Consider the following 897-nt stretch of genomic DNA (forward strand, 5'->3'; position numbering starts at 1 on the left):
ATATATATATATATATATATATATATATATTTATATTTATATATATACATATATATATATATATATATACAGTCTTACGGCCTCCTCGACTTCTTGTGGAATTCCCCCAATAAAAAAACGGAGAAGACGAGGGGAGCCGTCTGTCTTCTCCTTTTCATCTGAACACAGCAGCAGCAGCAGCAGCAGCAGCAGCAGCAGCAGCAGCAGCAGCAGCAGCAGCAGCAACAGCATGCATGCATAGGAAGCGAAGCCCCAAGACAAAGATAAAAAAGAAAACAGCAGCACAGCCCCCCTCGTGCAGGCAGCGAGAGAGAGACAGATATACAGAAAGCAGCAGCAGCAACAGCTGTACATACACCCGAATCAAGCCTTACCGGGTTCAGCTGCTGCAGCAGGCACTACTTGCTGCTGCTGCTGCTGCTGCTGCTGCTGCTGCTCGTTGCTGTTGAATCTGTCTTCATATTCGTTTATCTCCGCTGCGTGTTGCTGCAGTGCATTGACATGTATAGAGGGAGAAAACACAGAACGAGTAGTTGTCTTTATTCTTTTTCCTTCTGCTGCTGCTGCTGCAGCTGCTGCTGCTGCTGCTGCTGTCTGAGGGTCAGCCGGCAGCGGCTGCTGCGCAGCAGCAGACGGATTGAGAGCTGCAGCAAAGCTGCGTTTCCTTCCCCCCGCGTCCCCCCCAGCAGCAGCAGCTGACACCGCAGAGGAGACCTCCAGCTGCTCAGCTGCTGCTGCAGCTGCTGCTGCTGCTGCTGCTGCTGTAGGCTTGTTGTGTATGTTTTCGTTGATGCTTCTGTTGCTGCTGCTGCTGCTGCTGCTGCTGTTGCTGCTGCTGCTGCTGCTGCTGCTGCTGCTGCTCTCCATCGATCCTTCGCGTATCGCCGGTGTTGCACC

The 897-nt window shown here is 51.8% G+C and overlaps 1 protein-coding gene across 1 annotated transcript in view; it reads right to left on the reverse strand.

The window, feature by feature from the left end:
* Positions 1–363: 363 nt before the first annotated feature.
* The window catches only part of EMH_0087980 (uncharacterized protein), a gene marked incomplete at both ends in the record, with an annotated part of 783 nt that continues 249 nt past the window's right edge, over positions 364–897 (reverse strand). Inside the window, one exon of the mRNA XM_013501229.1 lies at positions 364–895. Within this exon, the coding sequence (XP_013356683.1) occupies positions 364–895 (532 nt within the window). The remainder of the gene's footprint in view (positions 896–897) is intronic.

Source organism: Eimeria mitis, genomic scaffold (genome assembly GCF_000499745.2).
Source record: "Eimeria mitis Houghton genomic scaffold, Emh_scaff6537, whole genome shotgun sequence".
NCBI lineage: Eukaryota > Apicomplexa > Conoidasida > Eucoccidiorida > Eimeriidae > Eimeria > Eimeria mitis.